The 18,421-nt window shown below is 48.0% G+C and overlaps 2 protein-coding genes and 2 non-coding genes across 4 annotated transcripts; 1 reads left to right on the top strand and 3 right to left on the bottom strand.

The window, feature by feature from the left end:
- Positions 1-6: 6 nt before the first annotated feature.
- LOC113264249 (histone H2A type 1) lies at positions 7-1,410 on the bottom strand. Its single transcript, XM_057305010.1, has one exon. It carries the CDS (start codon positions 1,365-1,367, stop codon positions 975-977), a length of 393 nt encoding a protein of 130 aa, XP_057160993.1. The 5' UTR covers positions 1,368-1,410; the 3' UTR covers positions 7-974.
- A 241-nt stretch (positions 1,411-1,651) lies between these two features.
- Positions 1,652-2,135, top strand: LOC113264248 (histone H2B type 1-H). Its single transcript, XM_026511153.4, has one exon. The coding sequence runs from the start codon at positions 1,694-1,696 to the stop codon at positions 2,072-2,074; it is 381 nt and encodes a 126-aa protein (XP_026366938.1). The 5' UTR covers positions 1,652-1,693; the 3' UTR covers positions 2,075-2,135.
- A 4,630-nt stretch (positions 2,136-6,765) lies between these two features.
- Positions 6,766-6,837, bottom strand: TRNAM-CAU (transfer RNA methionine (anticodon CAU)). Its single transcript has one exon. It is a non-coding gene; the product is annotated as a tRNA-Met (tRNA).
- Positions 6,838-7,224: 387 nt separating this feature from the next.
- TRNAG-GCC (transfer RNA glycine (anticodon GCC)) lies at positions 7,225-7,295 on the bottom strand. Its single transcript has one exon. It is a non-coding gene; the product is annotated as a tRNA-Gly (tRNA).
- Positions 7,296-18,421: the final 11,126 nt, after the last annotated feature.

The raw sequence follows: 18,421 nt of genomic DNA, 5'->3' as shown, positions 1-18,421 counted from the left end.
AATCCTCGTTTGTGCCCTACGATCTCCGAAAAGGTTTTGCTGTCTATGCTATTGGTTTTATTTTTATTTCCTATTTTTACAGGAAAAAATTATAGCTGTACTCCATCTTGTCTAGGTTTACTGTTTTCAACCAAAACGTTAACCAGTAAAAGGTTATCGGACTTAGAATCTGTGGAACTCAGCACCTAAAATGTCCTTAAAAAAGGCAGTTTCATTTCAGCTCTTTCCCCCTTTTCATATAATATGGAGGAAAAAATCACACCAGAATAATGTGCTGGTTAGTCTAAGAAAAGTTGCGTTTCATAACAGCATCAAGATCTGCTTCTGCTGACTGTGCCGAGACCCAGAACAGAGACAGCGTTAAAACAAGAGGGGCACAGAGGCCGCCTGAGCACCAAAACTTGACTTCGCCCTGCGTGGTGCGGGGAGGGGAGCTTGATGTGTTAGACTAAATACCAGCGAGCGGCTGACAGCGTTAACTTATTTTGATGCAATCAAGTGGCTGATTGGACTATTTTATATGTAAATCGCGCTAAATTTAATCAGCAGGTGTGGAGTGATAAGATTTACAGTGACCAGTAATCAGAGCTTTTCTCTAGGAGTAGCTCTGGAAAGCGTTAGGAAGCTTTTCGCTGACCAATGAACCATCAGGTTCCACTGGTGATAAAGACCGAGGGACAACATATTTGATTAGTGTATTTGCTGGGACAGAAATTTTTTTAAATTACCCATAACAGTGTACGTGGGGAGGGGACAATGAAAGTGGCTTAGTATTTTTATAATTGAGCAGACTGTATTGTAATGGCCTTTGCCAGAATTGGCTCAATCAAAAGGGAGACCAGTTATTTCGTTTTCCTTACACTTAGGTTATTTGTGGTTAAGTTTCAGTAGACGGTGCTCAGTTCTTCCTCAGAAAAGGTGGGTGGCTCTGAAAAGAGCCTTTGGTCTTAGAGACTGATATCTGAATTGAAATCTTACTTGCCCTTGGCCTTGTGGTGGCTCTCGGTCTTCTTGGGCAGCAGCACGGCCTGGATGTTGGGCAGGACGCCGCCCTGCGCGATGGTGACTTTGCCCAGCAGCTTGTTGAGCTCCTCGTCGTTGCGGATGGCCAGTTGCAGGTGGCGCGGGATGATGCGCGTCTTCTTGTTGTCGCGGGCCGCGTTGCCCGCCAGCTCCAGGATCTCGGCCGTCAGGTACTCCAGCACGGCCGCCAGGTACACGGGCGCGCCGGCCCCGACCCGCTCGGCGTAGTTGCCCTTGCGGAGCAGGCGGTGCACACGGCCCACCGGGAACTGGAGGCCGGCCCGCGAGGAGCGCGTCTTGGCCTTGGCGCGAGCCTTGCCGCCCTGCTTGCCGCGTCCGGACATCACGACCTTAACTGCACTGAAAGTAGGTATCGAAGCCAAAGGCCAAGCCGGGCACTTTTTATAACCCCTGAGCGCGCGAAAAAGAAGGTTTTGCATTGGTTAAATTTGGGGCTTTATAGTAACCAATGAAAGTGCGACTTTGGGATCCTTGCATTCTGATTGGGCAGAACTAACGTCTGACGTTGCCCTTAATAGTCACCAATCAGATACAGGACTGTAACTTACACCTTATTTGCATAAGGGCTTCTATATAAAAGGGACAAGTTGCTTTTTTTCTTCACGCTATTACTCTTTTTTTTTCTGATCGCTTCGGTGTTGTGTCCACCATGCCTGACCCAGCGAAGTCCGCGCCCGCCCCGAAGAAGGGCTCCAAGAAGGCGGTGACCAAGGCGCAGAAGAAGGACGGCAAGAAGCGCAAGCGCAGCCGCAAGGAGAGCTACTCGGTGTACGTGTACAAGGTGCTGAAGCAGGTGCACCCCGACACCGGCATCTCGTCCAAGGCCATGGGCATCATGAACTCGTTCGTCAACGACATCTTCGAGCGCATCGCGGGCGAGGCGTCGCGCCTGGCGCATTACAACAAGCGCTCGACCATCACGTCCAGGGAGATCCAGACGGCCGTGCGCCTGCTGCTGCCCGGGGAGCTGGCCAAGCACGCCGTGTCCGAGGGCACCAAGGCCGTCACCAAGTACACCAGCTCCAAGTGAGTGCGCTCCGAGGCACAATCAACCCCAAAGGCTCTTTTCAGAGCCACTACACTTTCACGGAAAACAGCTGGTGCATTTTGCCTATAGTCTACTGGCGTCTAGAAGTGGGGCTAGGTTGGAAGAGGGGTGACATCTGGGGAAAAGGCTAAAACGTTGGGTAAGCATTTGGGATCACTGCCGGGCTAATTTAGTGTGGGATCTTTGGCGCCTTTTGAAAGAAGCTTTCAGTTGCGCGCTCTGCTGCAACCGCCGAAATTCCGCCTTCGGTTACATTTTATCAACGAAGCCCGTGTCGTTACGCCTTGGGGATTGGCGGCAGACCTCGCCAATTCGCTGTGCGATTTGGTGGAGAGCACTTCCCTGTGTTTATCGTTCCTGAACTCGGCATCTTACTTATCCCCTCCTTTTTTTCTTTGCTCTTTCCGACATTGATTTCCCCCCTCCCCCCCCGAGACCCTCAGAGCGGCGGGCTAGGACGCATTGCCCTCTACTGCCATCTTGTGGCAGGAAGTGGCGGCAGCCAAGAAATTGCTTTTTTTAGATGCGGTTGAAAGGCTTTCTTCCAAAGTTCAACTTCCCAAGAACAACGGTGAGCTGGGGTAGGTAGAGTTACTATTACTATTTCTATCTCCCTTTAACCACTGGATTTAACTGAGTTTCTCCCATAGTCAGCCGTGCACATACAGGGAGAGCCAGACAACGCGAAGTCCTGGGGAGTATTCCCATCTGGTCAAAGATGTCAAAAATACATTACGTGTGTGTAAATATATATGTATTTGTAGATATATATGTATGCATATGTGTGTGTGTGTGTGTGTGTGTGTAAAAAATCAAAATATTCAGCAACCTAGAACAAACTTTTGAAAAAACCCTTTTCTCTATTTCTGGTCCTCAAAGTATAAATACTGTAAACACCTGACAAAACACTCATACCCTTGATTTTGGGGGGCTGCTCCTTGAAGACAGACTTGTCAGGATTTAGGAATATGATTACGTGTCACGAAGTTGCACTTTCTTTACCAAACAGGTCAGTATAAACTTGGTAACCTCGGTCATTTTGCAGGTCCCTCTCTGCCACCTTAAATATGTGTGTTTCCCCCAAAGTCTGACTCTTGCTCTTTGCAGGTAGAGTTTTTCTTCTGTCAGTCTTTCTTTGACACTTCTCTGCCTAACCAAGTCCAAACATCCTATTAAAATGCTTGCATTCATTTTCTGGTGTTGCCACAAAATACCATTTATTTGGGTGGTTTAGACAACATGTATTTATTTTCTCAGGGTTCTGGGGGCTACAAGTCCAAGACCAAGGTGAGAGCAGCCTCAGCTTCCCTCCTGGGCTTGTGCTGGAGTCCTCACGTGGCCCTTTTCTCTGTGTTTGCACCCTCTGGAGTCTCCCTCTTCTTGTAAAAACATCGGTCCTACTGGATTAGGACCCTCCTTATGACTTCATGTAACCTTCATTACCTCTTAAAGGCCTGTGTCTAAATACAGTCACACTGGGGTTAGGGCACAAATATGTGAATTTTGAGAGAACACAATTCAATCCATAACAGCACATAAGGCCATTTTCCATGCTTTGCTCTCAACCTTCTATTCTGAATTGTCTTTCATAAAATAGCTACATTTAGCTTAAGCTGCAGCTAAAGAGACAGTTGTGCTGTCCCCCAAACCAGAGGTTAAAAGTCAAACGCTCACAAAGGCCCAGCCCATAAGAGCAAAACTGGCTGGATACTAGAAACCAGGCCTCAGCTCCACAAAGAAAGGTGCTCTTTGCTAGTCTGCTTGAAGCACGTGGACTTCTGACACGAAATTTCATTTTCCCGGTTTTAATAGCATAATTTAATAGCTGTGAGACAACTGCAGCACAAGGATGTTGGAAAATGCCAGCTAGCATCTGCCATGAAGGGGACCAGCTGGAACAGGAGAGACCCGAAGAAAACAAGGCCTATGCGATGGGTTTCACCTCATCCTTGCCCTGTGGGGCCTCAAGCCCTGGACAGTGAGGCTTTCCATTTTTCAAGGGGATATACATTTTAATATGGAATATTCTAGATTTTCAGTTTGGCAACTACTAAAAAATGTATAACATGGTACAGACTAAACAAAAAATGTCTGCATGCTTCAGCAAACACCTACGCTCACAGCTGGAGATCTCTGGGTATTAACGGAGATTTCTGTGCCCATAACAAGCTGTCCCATGTACTTCCCCTGCCACCAAAGCCCAGATCTCATGCCCAGACCTCCCCAGCTTCCTAAGTCCTTCCCTGAAAAGATTCTGTTCCCTTGGCAGCTCTGGGCAGAGACCGGTCTTGCACACAGCAGGCGTCCACCAGCTACTTTGTACCATTTAAGTAAATGGATAAAGACGTGAGCTAAAAGAAAAAATTTAAATTCGTCAAGCTACTACTAGCAATGAAATGGAAGTGATGAAAGGTATTTGGAGCTGTTTATTATGGATTTAATAGTTACCTAGATAAATACACCCCTTCCTCTCTAATTATGTGACATTTGTCTTCTCGTGATATAGTCTCCTTTACCTACTTTTCTTTGGTCCAGTCTCAACATTTTCTCCGTTTTCCGTTGGTGATTGTCCCCATCTCTCCTGTCTCATCATGAAGGAAAGGAAAAAGACTGTGGAGACCACAAGAATCTTAAACTAAGTTCCACTCTTCCCTTCCTGCTGTGACTGCCTTCTGCAAGTGGCCCACCACTGCTCCCTGAACCCAGCCTATTTCTTTCTCTTTTAGCCCCTTGTTTTCTACTGTCTATTTAAATGAGACACAGACTCTCACATTCCGTCTAAATTAACTATCTAGTGAATCACTGATTTTATTTTTAATTTTACCTTCATGCATATGAAAGAAATAAGAACCAAATTGTCTTCTGATTGAACAAAGAAATATCACAAAGGTAAAGGTCTTGAGAGAAAAAAGGAGGCTCCAGTTAGCACCTTATAATGAGGGCAACGCATTTTTAAAGACAAAGACACCAGAAACCAATACTGCACTGTATGTTAACTAAGTAAAATTTAAATTAAAAAAGAAAACTTAAACAACAAATAAAGAGAAAGACAATCATTTGCAGACTTAGAATTTAAATGTGACTTTCAGAGGTCACAGTAGCAACTTGAAGTCAGTCGACATGTTTGAAAATCCTTCATCAGAAGTATCAGTGCTCAGGTCCAGGATCTCTTAGCAGCTGCGAAGGGATTTCTCCGGTACGCACTATAAAAGGTCTGTGTTTTCAAGGCTAAAGGCTGGCATTCCACCAGTTGGTACCTCCCGATAAAAGCGGCCTGAGAATGAAATGTTGCCATGGAGAAGTAAAAAGGGAAACGGGGATTATTAATAAAAGAGGGGTGAGTCTTCAGAATGGATTACCAACTACTTGGAAGTGGATGAGGGGACAGCAGGGCGGCCTCTCACTGGTGCCCTGCGGGGCGGGAGGCGGCCTCCAGGTGACGTGATGTGCGGAGCTGCACAGCTTTGATCGCCTTTAAATCACTAGGTTATTTTACAACCTGACAGAGATAGAACGTAAGTTGTAGATATTAATAAAGTGCAAATGATTGCAGGTGATGACTGTGGAAAGGAAGGTCTCAGTTTCTTGTCCTCCAAAGCTCATCGAACAGGCACTGAGCTCTGCAAGCGGAATATAGCTCCACGCAAGGAGCTTCTAGGCCTCTCTGAATTCTGTGGCTTGGAAATCCCAATAGTCAGCATCCATACTGGACGCCGATCCGAAGCCGAGTGAGGACCACCAGCGAAGGCGAATACTCTGAGCGGCTCAAGCTCTACCCCACACTCCCCCCAGCTGCAACTGCTGCCCCTTGCAGATAAAAATTATTCGTTGAACAGCAACAAGAAGGGGAGAGATGCACATCAAATTTATGTAGAGTTGCCCTGAGAAAGACACTAGGATTGGGGCTGCCGTTAAAAGAGTGCTTCAGTTTCTGTGCGCTTTTTTTCCCTTTAAATATAAAAGAGGTTCTAGTGAATATGCCATAATGTTAAATAACAGATGAATTTTGTGTGCGCACCTCTGTATTCTTCCATAATTTTTTAAAAGGTAAAAGAAGGTGGAGAAAATTGTCCAATCCTGGTGTTAGAAATAACACATTTACCAAATCGCCCCACCTAACACGTGCCAGGTAGTGTTCTAGCTACCACAGCGACCACAGCGGCAAAACAGATGAAAAAAAAAAAGTCTGTTCTTGTGAATTTACATTCCGGGGGGAGAGAATGTACGCTATCAAATATACCGTCTACCTGGTAGTGGTGAGTGCTAAGGAGGGAAGCAGAGCCGGGATGGGGGCGGGGCGGGGCGGGAGACTTGGGAAAGTGGCTACTTTAAATCTCCAAAGTGCCCTTGACGGAATCTCTGAAACCGCACTGGCTCTGTTCGGTTCTTTTGAACTCCGCACTTACGGTCTTGTTTACAGTGCGGTAGTGGGTAGCGAGGGCGACCTTTCCGCTAACGGGTTAAAATTAACCCTCTGCTCTCCGACAGGGGCACCTGACATTGCTAGGGTTAGAGGGCTCTGACTGGTGGATTATTTTCGTCCAGAAGTTACCAAAGTTTTGGTTAGAAACGCAGGGCAGACAGGATTCAAAGACTGCTGTAAATTCGTCCAATTTGGCGGCGGGGGCGGGGGGTGGGGGTGGGAAAACAAAGCGAAAAAACGTGTGGCTAGTTAGCAGAGGATGGTTTCGATCCATCGACCTCTGGGTTATGGGCCCAGCACGCTTCCGCTGCGCCACTCTGCTAAGCACGACGAAACGTCTCCAAGTAATCCCTTTATTGTTTATTTTATCTTCCTCTGAAGGCTACGGCCTTTGCCCCAACAGTTTTTTCTCCTCAAAGCCTACATGCCAGTGTCACCCACGCTTCCAACAAGACACTGAGCCCAGAGCGCACTGATTCCACATCTTCCAAAGCAGAAAACTCCACGTCCCTGTCGGGGCAGCAGCCGCCAGCCCGGCCCGCCGACCGCCGCGGAAGCGACGCTGCGTCTCGTCTTCGAGTCCCAGAACGGATGAGCAGGCTCAAAAACGGAACGTGGAAGGAACCCTACTACGACACGAGGGCAACTTCAAAATGATCTGGAAGGACTGAAAGGGAAAAAAAAAAAGGAAAAAAGATACAACAGCCGTTGCATTGGCCGGGAATCGAACCCGGGCCTCCCGCGTGGCAGGCGAGAATTCTACCACTGAACCACCAATGCCCGCTGAGAAAACTTCCGCGCCGGAGCTAGAAAAGGTTTAACACGCTGTTTTTCTCGCTAACGCATTTTTTTTGTTTTGTTTTAGTTCATTTTCCGCTCTTATTGACTAAAATCTTGTAATGCTCCTTCTTCCTCACTTTTTCGGAAAACCTCACTTTCGTGGCAAATCCCGTGACCCGGAGGCCAGCCGGGTGGGGGCGACGCGGTGGGACCCGAGGGCACGCGGCGGGGACAGCGGGGTGGAATTCTCGCGGACGCGGTGGGGACAGCCGGGTGGGACCCTCGGGGACCGCGCACGGAGGCGCCCAGCAGCGCTCTCTGCTGGCGGCCCCGGAGAAAAGCAAGGCAGGAAGTAAGGCAGGCTTCGGTTGCCATGGTTATGCAGGTGGCACCGGAAGCTCCCTGCAGTCAAAGTGAGCACACAGAGATCTCAATGACGGGTAATTTTCAAAACAAAAAACAAAACAGGTACAATCATAACTCTCCTAGGAATATGAAAATAAACTCCTTTTTTAGCCCCTTAGTGAAATAACTGCTGAGATGTTACTACCAGGTCAGAGGAGAATTCAAAGGGATGCCATGTACAGATCAGGGATATTGATGTGAATGTGTAAATAGGGTCACAACTGGCTTTTCCGCGGTGGGAGTGGGTAGGGGGGAGTTAACTGAGGAGGAGGAAAATGTCCCATCCGGAGACAATTAATTTGCATGTCTATAGACATGAATTATTCTCTATTGCTATCAGTTACCTACAATTTAGAGTTGTAAAATAGCTCCCACTGGACCAGAATCAGATGGCACAGAAGGGTGTGCCGAAATCTTCCTTTGAAGCACAGATTTTCCTGCAGTGTTTTTCTTTTTCAGGGAAATGTGCCAACTCTGAGGACAAACATAAGGGCCATACTCGGAAGTTAAACACACCTTTAAACTCACCACTGCTCAAAGCCAAGAGTCTGCTGTTTCTGGCCATCTCCCTTAAAGTCAAGGAGGGGGCTTCTTCACATGTGGGCTCTCAGATCCCTGGAAGAACCCGGTGAAAGACCTGCATGTTCTCCCTAGAAGCCTGTCCACACCCGCCTGCACTTACAACTGATTTCAGGTAGAGGCCGAGGATGGGACCCTGGGGTTCTCCCTCTTCTACCTGGAAGGATGGTTTGGTTTTGTTAAAGATTTTACCCATTGAAGAGAGAGCGAGCATGGGGGGGGGGTGAGAGGGAGAAGCAGACTCCCCGCTGAGCAGGGATCCCCCCGCGGACTCGATCCTGAGACTCGGGGACCATGACTCGAGCCTAAGGCAGTCGCTCAACCAACCGAGTACGGTCTTTCTTAAGGACCAGCCCTCTCATTCATTCATTCCCATCCCCACGGTCTCCAGGAACCACGGCCTCCCCTTCAGTCCGTGCTCAGGGGCCCAGCTCAGATGGGGGCAGGGAGGCAGGGAGGATGTGTAACTAGGTACCGATAACCCTGAATTCCTTCGGATCATGCCCAAGCCCCGACCTGCGGTTACGCGCGCGCGCACACACACACACACACACGCACACCCCTCACCTGTTCCTTCTCCCCTGCAAGTCACCCCTCTCTCATCTCCTCAGTCTCTCCCCTCGTCGGGAGGGTCCTTCACCCAGAAACCCTACGTCCTCCCACACCGAGGCCTTTCCTGGACACCGCACACGACACAGGGCCACCCTCCCTCGAAGAACGCGCACACTCGACCCTCGTTCTTGCTTGTGTTTTCCTCACACACTGGGTTCCTTGGGACACGCCGTTCGTTTCCCTGTATCTTCTGTCCGCTTACGGGACGGGATGCCCCCAACGGAGACTTGGGGCGTTCGGCTCACGGCTCTATCCCCGCTCCGAGGCCGCGCGGGCCGCCGCCAGATGCCCGGGGAACACCGACCCCCGCCCGGCGCTTCCCGGGGGCCGCCGCCTCGTCACGCGGCTCCCGGCTCTGCAAACGGACAGTGGTCCCCCTCAGGTCTCCCAGGGCCTGTCAGCCGGGGCTCTCAAGCCCCGCGGCTGGCCGTCGCCTGCGGGCTCCTCACACAGCCGGGCCCCAAGCTCCAGAGCTGCCAGTCCAGCGGACCGGGGCGACCCGAGCTTCGCAGCAGGTGCTGGGCGGCGCCACACCACGAGACTCACACTGGGCCGGCCCCACCGCCCGGCGCCGCGGCTCCGGAGAGCCAGGCCTAGGCCGCCCCCCGCCCGGCTGCACTGCCCTCGGTCCCAGGGGCACGTACTCCTGCTGCCCCAGTCCGCCCGAAAACGGAAGGACGGCTCGTCTGGCTGGTCCCGGGCAGGAGCCAGGGTGCAGCTGCGGCCGTGCGCGCCTTTCCCTCCCGGGCGCATCCCTTCCTTGGCGGCCTCATCATCGGAATGACCAAGACCCACGCCCAGGAGAAAAACGATTTACTCTCATAGTACACGAGCCCCCTAAAAATATGAGACTCAACCAAATGACCAAAGCGGGCAGCCTTTATACCTTTCAGGCGAAGAAATACGTGTGTGCGGAACCGACAAAACAGCACACACCGCCTTATGATGAACCCGGTTTTCTCTCGACCCCCACTGACACTGTAGAGGCGGAAAATCACTTTCCCTCCATCCTTCATTGCTCTCGGCTGAGGATCCCCCCCCAATATAAAAGAGATGAACAAAAAGCAAGCCAATTTAATAACAGGTATACCTCCTGTCTACACAGGAGAGAGCCGTACTTGGGAAAACGCCCCAGAATGGCCCAAACCACTTCCGCCAAAGATGATGGGGTGACGGTGGGCAAGACGCACTGACGGGAAGTTACCCGGGAAAGCACAGGAAGGTCGTTAACACACACTTAAGTCTGGCGCCTCCCCCACCCCACAGAATTTCTAGTGATTTAGAGTCTTCATTCTCTTCCTGGTGTAGACAGGGCGTCCCCCTTACAAATGGACATTTCTCTACTAAAGTAAATTGCTTTTACAAAAGGGTACCTTCTACTCTGTTTTTAGAGCTTCTGAGTCTGCTTTTCCTTAAAAAAAAAATCAGCTTATTTTGGTGTGGATTATTCTGCTATGCCTCAAATATGGTTTTCTTTCTAGCAGCCCTAAATTCCCTGTTTCTGGTGCTAAACCTGGTACAGAGAGGGCACCTCTCACATCGGACTTACCTCCTGTTGTCAGGGAGACAAGGAGGGTCAGACTATCCTTCCTGCACCAGCTGGTTCTCAAGAAGCTTTAACTACAAAACAAAACAAAACCAGCGTGTCACAGTGGCGTATGTTGGGGTGGCACACGCTGTCCCCCTTCACGTCACCCCCACAGACTGAGGAAAGGCTATCTGGAAACCGGAATTAGTCTGGACTCCTCACTTCCTCTTACAGGCCACGTCTAATGGCTCAGTAAACAGTTCCAGCTCTTGCTTCAAAATATACCATTAAAAAGAAAACTACAGGCCCCAAATAGTGTCACTTGGGCTTCATACCTGACCGACTGCAGTTTTGACCTCCCCCAGAAATGCAGTCTTACCCAATCAGTCTGGAATTTTCTAGTCTCCACCACTGAGGTGGTCTGCCCCCCAGGCCTCTGCATCCCGGACTGCAAAGCAAAGAACGCAATCTGCAGGATAAAACCCTTTACTTTTCCCCCTAAGGGAAATGACCTTGCCTGGGACAATCTTTTCTTTTCTTTTGCTGATAACGTACTTATCCCACCCTCCCTCCTGTAAAAGCCTCGGGTTTTGTCCACCTCTCCAGAGTTCCCCTCTACCTCTTTTGGTAGGGTGCTGTCCACTCCATGAATTATAATAATATATAATAAAGCCAATTAGATTGTTCACCACAGGCCCCACATGGCATCACTGAGGTTACAGCCCCAAATCAGGAAACCAAGACTTAATCCCGGATCTAACTGCAGTTTCATGCTCCAGGAATGTGACCTTTGACCAGTCAACACGGGATTTCCTGGTCAGTTACTATAGACCCCTTCGCTCCCCTTCGGAGGGCGGCCTTGCCTAAGCAATGCATTCCTTGCTAATAAATTCCTTTCTGCTTTTTTTAATGCCCTCTCTGCCTTTAAAAACTGTTAATTTTCTTTTCATTTAGATTTTAGTTATACAGTGCAATATTGGTTTCTGGAGTAGCATTTAGTCATCCCTCACTTACACACAACACCCAGTGCCCATCACAAGTGCCCTCCTCAATACCCATCCCCCATCTAGCCCATCCCCCACCTGCCTCCCTCCAGCAGCCCTCAGTTTGTTCTCTATCGTTAAGAGTCTTTTATGGCTTGTTTCCCTTTCTCCTTTCCCGCCCTCCTTTCCACATGTTCATCGTTTTGCTTACTTAAATTGCGCATATGAGTGAAATCATATGGTATTTGTCTTTCTCTGACTCACTTATTTCGCTTGGCGTCATACACTTTGACTCCAACCACATGGTTGCAAATGGCAAGATTTCATTCTTTTTGATGACTAATCTCCCATCTTTTTCCAGTCATCAGTCGATGGACATCTGGGCTCTCTCCATAGTTTGGCTATTGTAGATAATGCTGCTATAAACATCGGGGTGCAGGTACTCCTTTGAATCTGTATGTTTGTATCCTTTGGGTAAATACTCAGTAGTGTAATTGCTGGGTCATAGGGTAGCTCTATTTTCAACTTTTCCAGAACCCTCCATACTGTTTTCCAGAGTGGCTGCACCAGCTTGCACTCCCACCAACAGTGTAAGGGGTTCCCCTTTCTCTGCATCCTCGCCAACATCTGTTGCTTCTTGTGTTGTTAGTTTTAGCTATTCTGACAGGTGTGAGTGATGAGGGAACGGAAGGCAAGCTGAGGACAAAGCAGAAGCTGACACCCCACAACCCTCCCCACCACGGGATGTATGTGATATTCCTCAGGCACTCCTGACTGCCCTAAAGGACAAAGAAACAGTTAACCTATAGATACCACAATCCTGCAAGACTTGAGTCTCCCTCAGTTTACAAATGTCTTAGCAGTTTACAAGAACAAAGCTATCAGTAACCTAGCTTCCAGAAGGGAATATACGTAGACACAGTTAAATTTCCTTACTGCCTACAGCCCATTGACAAGTCGTTGAAACAGGCAGAGTGACATTCCTCTAGGAACTCAGCTGCCTTGATGTTAATACTTGTTAAGGGCCAAAGGCAGTCCTAGCCTGACCCCCTCCCCTCCACCAAGATCCTGTAAGTCTACTTTAACGTATAAAAATTCCTTTGGGAACTTTCTTTATCTCTAACACCCCCCCAAAATACGCGTTGGCAATCACCCCCAAGCATATGGCCCACCGATATACATCTGAAGGGTCTCATGACTCAGGTTTTATTAGACGTAATAAATGACCTTTTCCCAACAGTAGCTAACTCCCTCAAGGTCCTGGAAACCTTACTTCCAAAATTCCTTAGAGACTTACACTATCCCTAACCCCCTCCCAACTTAAGAATATATAATGGGCCACTCCTCATGACCCCGGTGCTGCTCTTTCTGCCCAGGGGTCCTATCCCCGTGCTTTAATAAACCACTATTTTGCACCAAAGATGCCTCAAGAATCTTTCTTGGTCGTTGGCTCCAGACTTCACCCCACTGAACCTCACCTATATTCCACAACCTCATCATGAGGGTATCTCATCATAGTTTTGATGTGTATTTCCCTGATGATCAGTGATGTTGAACATCTTTTCAAATGTGTCTGTAAGTCATCTGGATGTCTTCTTTGGGGAAGTGTCTATTCGTGTCCTCCACTCATTTCTTAACTGGATTATTTTTGGGGGGGGTTCAGTTTTATAAGTTCTTTATATTTTTTGGATACTAACCCTTTATCAGGTATGTCATTTGCAAATATCTTCTCTCATTCCACAGGTTGCCTTTTAGTTTTGTTGATTGTTTCCTTCGCTGTGTAGAAGTTTGTTTTGTTTTGTTTTAATCTTGATGAAGTCCCAATAGTTCATTTTTACTTTTGAAAAACCCTTTCTTTAATTTAGCTCGGTGGAGCTTCCCTCTACCTGCTAGATGGGATGCTGCCCAATTCATGAATCATTTAATAAGGCCAATCAGATCTTCAAATGTATTCAGCTGAATTTTTATCATTTAACAGTACCCAGAATGTCACCACTGCTCACCACCTCTAGCATTACACTCTGGTCCACACTACCAGCATCTCTTACCTAAATTATTGCAAATGCTGATAATTGCTCTCCCTGCTTCTGCCCTGTTTGTGTTATAGTCCATCATGTCCCTCCTCTATTCAAACCCTCTTACCCACCATAAAAAACAAATCTTACAGTGACCCATCCTTCCTGTAGGGGAGGAAACTTTTCCTCTACCCTCTTAGGTTCAGTTGCTAGGATGTGTCAATTAAAGACATTAACGGGAGAAAGACATTAACAGGAGAAAAGGCATACAGATCTTACTTTCAACTTTATGTGCATGGGGACACCACGGAAAAGAAATGAAAAATCCAAGGAAGCAGTTAGATTTGCAAGCTGATATTCCATTTTAATGAAGGGTGAAAAATTGTGCAGAAATGACCTGACAGAGGAAAGAAGGGTTTGGCTTCTGGGAGCAGTGAATTGTGGGAAGGAAATGCATGGGGAAATTGATAGAAGATAAGGGCTATGTTAGTAAAGTTCGTGCAGAGTCATCCTGGTGTGGACTTTCCATCTGCCTCATGGCCATAAAATTCCCTCAGAGAAGGGATTTCTGGCAGTCCTCATTTCTCAGAATTTTCTGCTTTTAGTCAGATAAGGGAGATCCAAGAAGGCTTCTTTCTGCCTCTTTTGAGTCTCAGTTGCCTTCAGCGCAAAATAACCCATATGCTAATCTGGCATGTTTTGGGGTGACATGTTCTGATCCCCTTCATACCTCCACCTCTGTCTCCCACCCCTCTCTCCCCTACTCACTTCACCAAGGTCTCACCGCTGTCCTACAGGTAGGAAAGGAAAAATACTTTTCTCCTGCTAACCTTAAATATATAACTGCCAGTTATTTTACCAGCAAAAATGGGTTCACTTAGCAATAGTTAGAGACTTGCAACCTGGGACAGTCAAAGCCATAGGTGAAGGAGAAGAACACCCTTTTGTAGAAGGTCAGGGGAATTTGGGGAGGCTGTTGTCCATTGGAGCAACCTGAGATTTCAAACTGTACTGGCTTTTCATTGGCTGAGTTGAGATAGTCTCTCACTGACTGGACTGTTAGAGATCCGAGGAAGGAAGGCTTTTTTCCTCCTGCTGGGGTAGTAAAGTCATCTGCAAGATCTAGGCCTTTCTGTTGCGTCTGAAAGGACAGGGAGCGTTGGTCGTGAGAGCTCCCTCTCCTGGCCTTCCGACGCCATTCTTAAAGACATTTCCTTTTATTAATTTTCATAGCTTCTACCCTTCTAGGTTCTCGGCTGAGACACACCTGTATAAAGAAACAGATTAACAGGAGAAAAACAAACAAGCATAATAACATGGATACCTCCTGGATACTTGGGAGAGACCCAGGAAAACTCCCCAAAATGGCTCAAATAAATACCTTAAATACCTCTCCAGTGAGAGACAAAAGAGAGACTGTTGGGAACTGGGAAGGAAGCCAGTTATGGGAGATTTGTCAGGCAAAGTAAACAAGGGTATGGTTGTTATGCAGAGTTAAGTCTGTGCCTTCTCCACTGATAAATGTGTCTAGAGATTGGGTCATCCCCCTCTTCAAAGTACAGGGAGGATATATGACTTTACAGGACAACTTCTTGCCTCCTGGGGATCTAGGGAGCGTCTGCCAACCCGCCTGCAAGTCTCCCCATTCTAGCAGGACTCCAGAGACTAGAGACCAAGGAGCAAGGCTGGGGCATGAGAAAGGTGCCTCTGTCACTCTTACCGGGATAATCCAGTGAGAATCAGGTCTGTTATAAAAACCCGGAGGAAATGTTTGCCGCCTCTCCTCTAGGAGAGAGAGCCACGGGCTCAAAGATGGAAGACAGTGCCCTTACGGGGTGAGGAGCCTCAGCTAAGGAGGGAAGCTGATGGAGAGGGAAGTGAAAATCCCAGAGCTCAGGGAATATGCATCTTTGGTCTCAAAATTCCCAAGACCCTTGACCAGTGGTGACATTCAAACCTTTGTCCCTGTGAAAGGATTTTGATCTAAAACAGAACTGGAGGGTATGAAACGGAGACTCTCCCGCATGCACCTTTAGAAGAAGGGAACTTAAGACCCTAGACACTGATTTCCTGCAAGTGCCTGCTGTATAGAGCTCCAAGACTTACCTCCTGGCCAATAGACAGCCATCAGGAACCTCGCCCCTGGGTGCCTGGGTCGTGAGGTCGGTTAAGCACCCGACTCTTAGTTTTGGCTCAGGTCTGATCTCAGGATCGTGCTGGGCATGGAGCCTGCTTGGGATTCTCTCTCTCCCTCTGCTGCTCCTCCCCCAGCCCCCTCCATGCTCTTTCTCTCTCCAATAAACACATAAAATCTTAACAACAACAACAACAACAACAAAAAAGACTGCTGTGGGGGCCAAGGGCAGGCTGCCCCGAGATGGGCAAATTTGTCATATTGATTATTTTATTTTTTATTACTTTTTAAATAAAAACATTTTTATTTTTATATTAAAAAAATTTAATTATTTGACAGAGAGACAGAAGTAGTGAGAAAGCAAGAGTGGGGAGGAGAGGGAGAAGCAGGCTCGCCAACACTGGGCTCGATCCCAGGACCCCCAGATCATGACCTGAGCCGAAGGCAGATGCTTCACTGACTGAGCCACCAAGGTGCCCCATACTGATTATTTTAAATAAAAATTACTTAACAGTCTGTGCAAGAAGGACACTCTGCCCGTCTGACCGTCCTCCGTCCCTTGAAAGCAGGAACTATCTCCCAGAAAGTTACCCTCCCTGTACCAGCAGGTAGCCTTCTCAGCAGAGGTGGGGAATTAGGGCCAAGAAGGCTGTATAAACAGTCATTCTTACTTCTCACTAATTACGACGGAGCCCAGATTCTGTTTAGAATCCCTCACGACTTGAAGTTCCCAAAGTTAAGCTTTCTTTGTCCTGTCAAATCCTCACAGACTTACTGTCTCTCTGTCTAAAATATATAAACGCTGCCTGCCTCGGCCATTTCTTCAGGGCTTAATTCATTCTCAGCTGGACCTCCGTGTGCACATAATACCTCCCTCGAAAGGTGATTCCTAAAACCCGGCCAGTCTGGAAGGGAGGCGCCGCTGTCACAGGAACTGTATTCATCCGTCCTACTAGAAAATGCACTTGCCAAGAACTTCTACGAACTCAAAGATGACAGCCACACTAGATTAAAAGGGACACCAAACCGAGAGAAACCGGTCATCCTATGGAAGTCAAGATAAAATTAAAAGGTGGAAGCCGTAAGTAAGTGGGTGAAACTGAGCACAACTCAGTGCAGAGGTGCTCACCCCATCACGTACACAGGCTCGTAGGAGTATGAGCGGAGCGAGGCCCATAGCGTCTCCCCTGGGACCATCCTGCCAGCAAGGTACCTAATTATCGGCTTCATTGCTGGCTTCGGCTCCAGGACTCAGCTTGGAAGAGGCCTCTTGACGAATCAGCGAGGGCACAGGGGCGTTCACATGGGCAGCATACGCTGCGCCGATGCAGTACATTCCGTCGAGTGTTTAAAGGGGAGTCACCGGTGGCCTGGCTGGCCCAGCTAGAAGAGTGTGTGACTCACTCTCAGAGTTGTGAGTTCGAGCCCTGTGTGGGGTGTCGAGGTTATTAAATAAATAAAACTTAAAACAATAAATAGGTAAAGTCACGCACAGGGCATAGTTTGCCCCATAATAGTTAGTATTCCTACTGATGGGTAAAAACAAAGCAGACTTTAGCGTGATCTAAGACATTACACCATGAGCACGCGGTGAACCCTTCTGGCGACGTGGGGAAATAGAAACATATCTGAAACAGAGATTCGATTACACAATCTACCTAATGCCTTTCCTCTTCAAATTCTGTTTTAGGGATTCCTATAGTTAAGTCACATTTTTCATAACCATTTTTGTTAATGACCAAAGGAACAAAAGCAGATGGAGAGAAAATGGTAGACAGAGACCGGTGTTTGGGAGGAAGTCACATGCAAGCAGTTAAGTGCGTTCTTGTGGCTTCCAGGAAAGGGCTGAGCAGAAGCTCCACGGGGGACAAACTGGGATGGCTCGAGGGGGTAAACGTCTCTGTGGAGGTAGAGATTTCAAGCACTGGAGGGCAGCTGGACTACACGGCTTGTGAGATCCCTTCCAGTCCGGTCAGTCTATGCTGTGTCCGCAGCCACGAAAGGGGGATTTGGTGTAAGAAGTAACTTCCCGAAGATGACATCTGTGACATGTGGACTATGTTAATAAAGGTCGCAGTGGAGAAGTCAACTGTATTTCCTTCCTGGGCTGACACAAGGAATCACCAGAACCCCGGGGGCTTAAAATAACAGAGGCTGGTGATCTCACAATTCTGAAGATCAGAGTCTGAGATCAGGGGTCCGTAAGGTCATCGCCCTCTGGAAGCTGTGGGGTCAGGGAGGAGATCCGCTCCTCGTTCTTTTTGTTTCCAGGAGCTGCTGGCATGGTTTGGTACGCCTCCTCGACTTGTCACGCCACTGCCCGCGCTCCCGGGTTCATATTTCCTCCTCCTCCTCCGTGTGGCCTGGTCCACTCTCCCTCTGCCTCTGTCTCTTAGAAGGACACCCAGGTAATCCAAGATAAATACCGCTCTCAAGATTCTCGACTTCAGCACATCGTTTGTCAGAGAAGGTCACATTCACGGGTTCCAGGCGTTAGGAGGTGAACCTATCTTTCCGGAGTCATCATTCAACCCACGACAGTATCCATACCATTCAGGGCCATGTAGCCAAAAACCCCTGAAGAAAGAAGAATAACATTAACTTTGGGAATTTTTTTTTAGATTCTTAATCGAATGAACAAGAATCCAACTTTATTCCTGCCTCTGCCTAACACCATCACTATTTATTGCCATTAGAATTTTTAAACTAGATACATTTTCCTGTTTGCAACAATAGAAGATAGATTATGTAATTTTTTGATACATGCACTTAATTGACCAGTGGGCAAAAATTGGTGGAGAAATGAAACTCTTTTGTGCAGATACAAGCAATTCGTATACTCAATATAGTTTTTAAAAGATGAATGAACA

The sequence above is a fragment of the Ursus arctos genome, unplaced genomic scaffold (genome assembly GCF_023065955.2).
Source record: "Ursus arctos isolate Adak ecotype North America unplaced genomic scaffold, UrsArc2.0 scaffold_31, whole genome shotgun sequence".
Lineage (NCBI taxonomy): Eukaryota > Metazoa > Chordata > Mammalia > Carnivora > Ursidae > Ursus > Ursus arctos.
Note: the sequence above shows the minus strand (reverse complement) of the source record. Positions and strands in the feature narration are given on the sequence as shown.

What these genes read in the sequence shown, in the direction of transcription:
- LOC113264249 (XM_057305010.1), bottom strand. Translation starts at nt 1,367, where the DNA reads ATGTCCGGACGCGGCAAGCAGGGCGGCAAGGCTCGCGCCAAGGCCAAG.
- LOC113264248 (XM_026511153.4), top strand. Translation starts at nt 1,694, where the DNA reads ATGCCTGACCCAGCGAAGTCCGCGCCCGCCCCGAAGAAGGGCTCCAAG.